Source organism: Hyalella azteca, unplaced genomic scaffold (assembly GCF_000764305.2).
Source record: "Hyalella azteca isolate HAZT.00-mixed unplaced genomic scaffold, Hazt_2.0.2 contig5355, whole genome shotgun sequence".
Taxonomy (NCBI): Eukaryota; Metazoa; Arthropoda; class Malacostraca; order Amphipoda; family Hyalellidae; genus Hyalella; species Hyalella azteca.
In genome coordinates, this window is record NW_025935549.1 from 22,242 (window position 1) to 23,618 (window position 1,377).

Genomic DNA, 1,377 nt, shown 5'->3' on the forward strand with positions numbered 1-1,377 from the left:
GGTTAGTGGGGGACGGGGGAGTGGGGGATGGGGGAGTGGGGGGACTGGTGAGTGGTGCAGTTGGGCCAGATGATGTAGTGGTGCAGAGGCGGACGATCAGGGACTGTACCTAGGAACACGTCCAGTCTCTTGAAGTTTTCAAGGGTGAACTCCCCCTCTCTTAGATGCTCTTCTAGGCCGTTAAACAATCTCGGTCCTGCCACGGAAATTGGTTAAAATCTTTTGCTCTGATTAATTTAATTATATTTATTTATATAATTAAATATAATTTATATTTGATAATTTAAATAATTTGATCAATTAATTTGCTTTAAATTGATTAAAATCGTCATTTCTGCTCTGCTGGGTAATAAGGATATGCTTCTTAGTCTCTCTTGGGTATCCTTCTCAATGGGGGTGTCCTTCTTTCCCCATGTTTGACATGCTGGGAGAAAATATTTTCAATATATGAATGTCTGTTTCGCGGGCTTTTGAACGTTTTAAACTACATATTACTTCAAACTACATCTCCAGGGTGAACTTCCCCTCTCTTTGATGCTGAGATTGAAATCCTACTCTGCTCTGTTGCGTAATAAGGATAATCCTTCTTAGTCTCTTTTGGGTATCCTTGGGGGGTATCCTTCTCAAATGGGGGTATCCTCATTCCCCCATTTTTGTCATGCTGTTTGAAAATATTTTTAATAACGCATTTTTAATGCCAGGTCGACGGAGGCTTACTGGGTGGCGCGTCTGGGTGCTCTACGACGGGGGACGACGCTGCCCTCACCCTACGAGCAGACCAGGGTCATCACCCACATCTTCATCTGTCTCTTATACACATCTAGATGTGTATAAGAGACAGGGTATATGCAGAACTGGGTATATGCAGAACCGTGTTTATGCAGGAAAACTGAGAAGGGAACTGGGTATATGCAAAACTGGGTATATGAAGGGAAACTGGGCAGGGAAACTGGGTATATGGGAGGTAACTGGGAAGGAAACTGGGTATTTGCAGAACTGGGTATAAGCAGGGAAACTTGGATGGGAAGCTGGGTATATGCAATGAAACTGGGTATATGCAGGGAAACTGGGTATATGCAGGGGAAACTGGGAAGGGAAACTGGGTATGTGCAGGGAAACTGGGTATATGCAGGGAAACTGGGAAGGGCAACTGGGTATGTGCAGGGAAACTGGGAAGGGAAATTGGGTAAATGCAGAACTGGGTATATGCAGGTAAATTGGGAAGGGAAACTGGGAAGGGAAACTGGGTAAATGCAGAACTGGGTATATGCAGGGAAACTGGGAAGGGAAACTGGGTATATGCAATTAAACTGGGTATATGCAGGGAAACTGGGAAGGGAAACTGGGTATAAGCAATGAAACTGGGTATATGCCGGG

The 1,377-nt window shown here is 44.6% G+C and overlaps 1 protein-coding gene across 1 annotated transcript in view; it reads left to right on the forward strand.

The window, feature by feature from the left end:
• Positions 1-834, forward strand: part of LOC108680550 — a 16,885-nt gene extending 16,051 nt beyond the window's left edge. Inside the window, exon 10 of the mRNA XM_047880382.1 lies at positions 702-834. Coding sequence (XP_047736338.1) covers positions 702-834 — 133 coding nt within the window. The remainder of the gene's footprint in view (positions 1-701) is intronic.
• Positions 835-1,377: the final 543 nt, after the last annotated feature.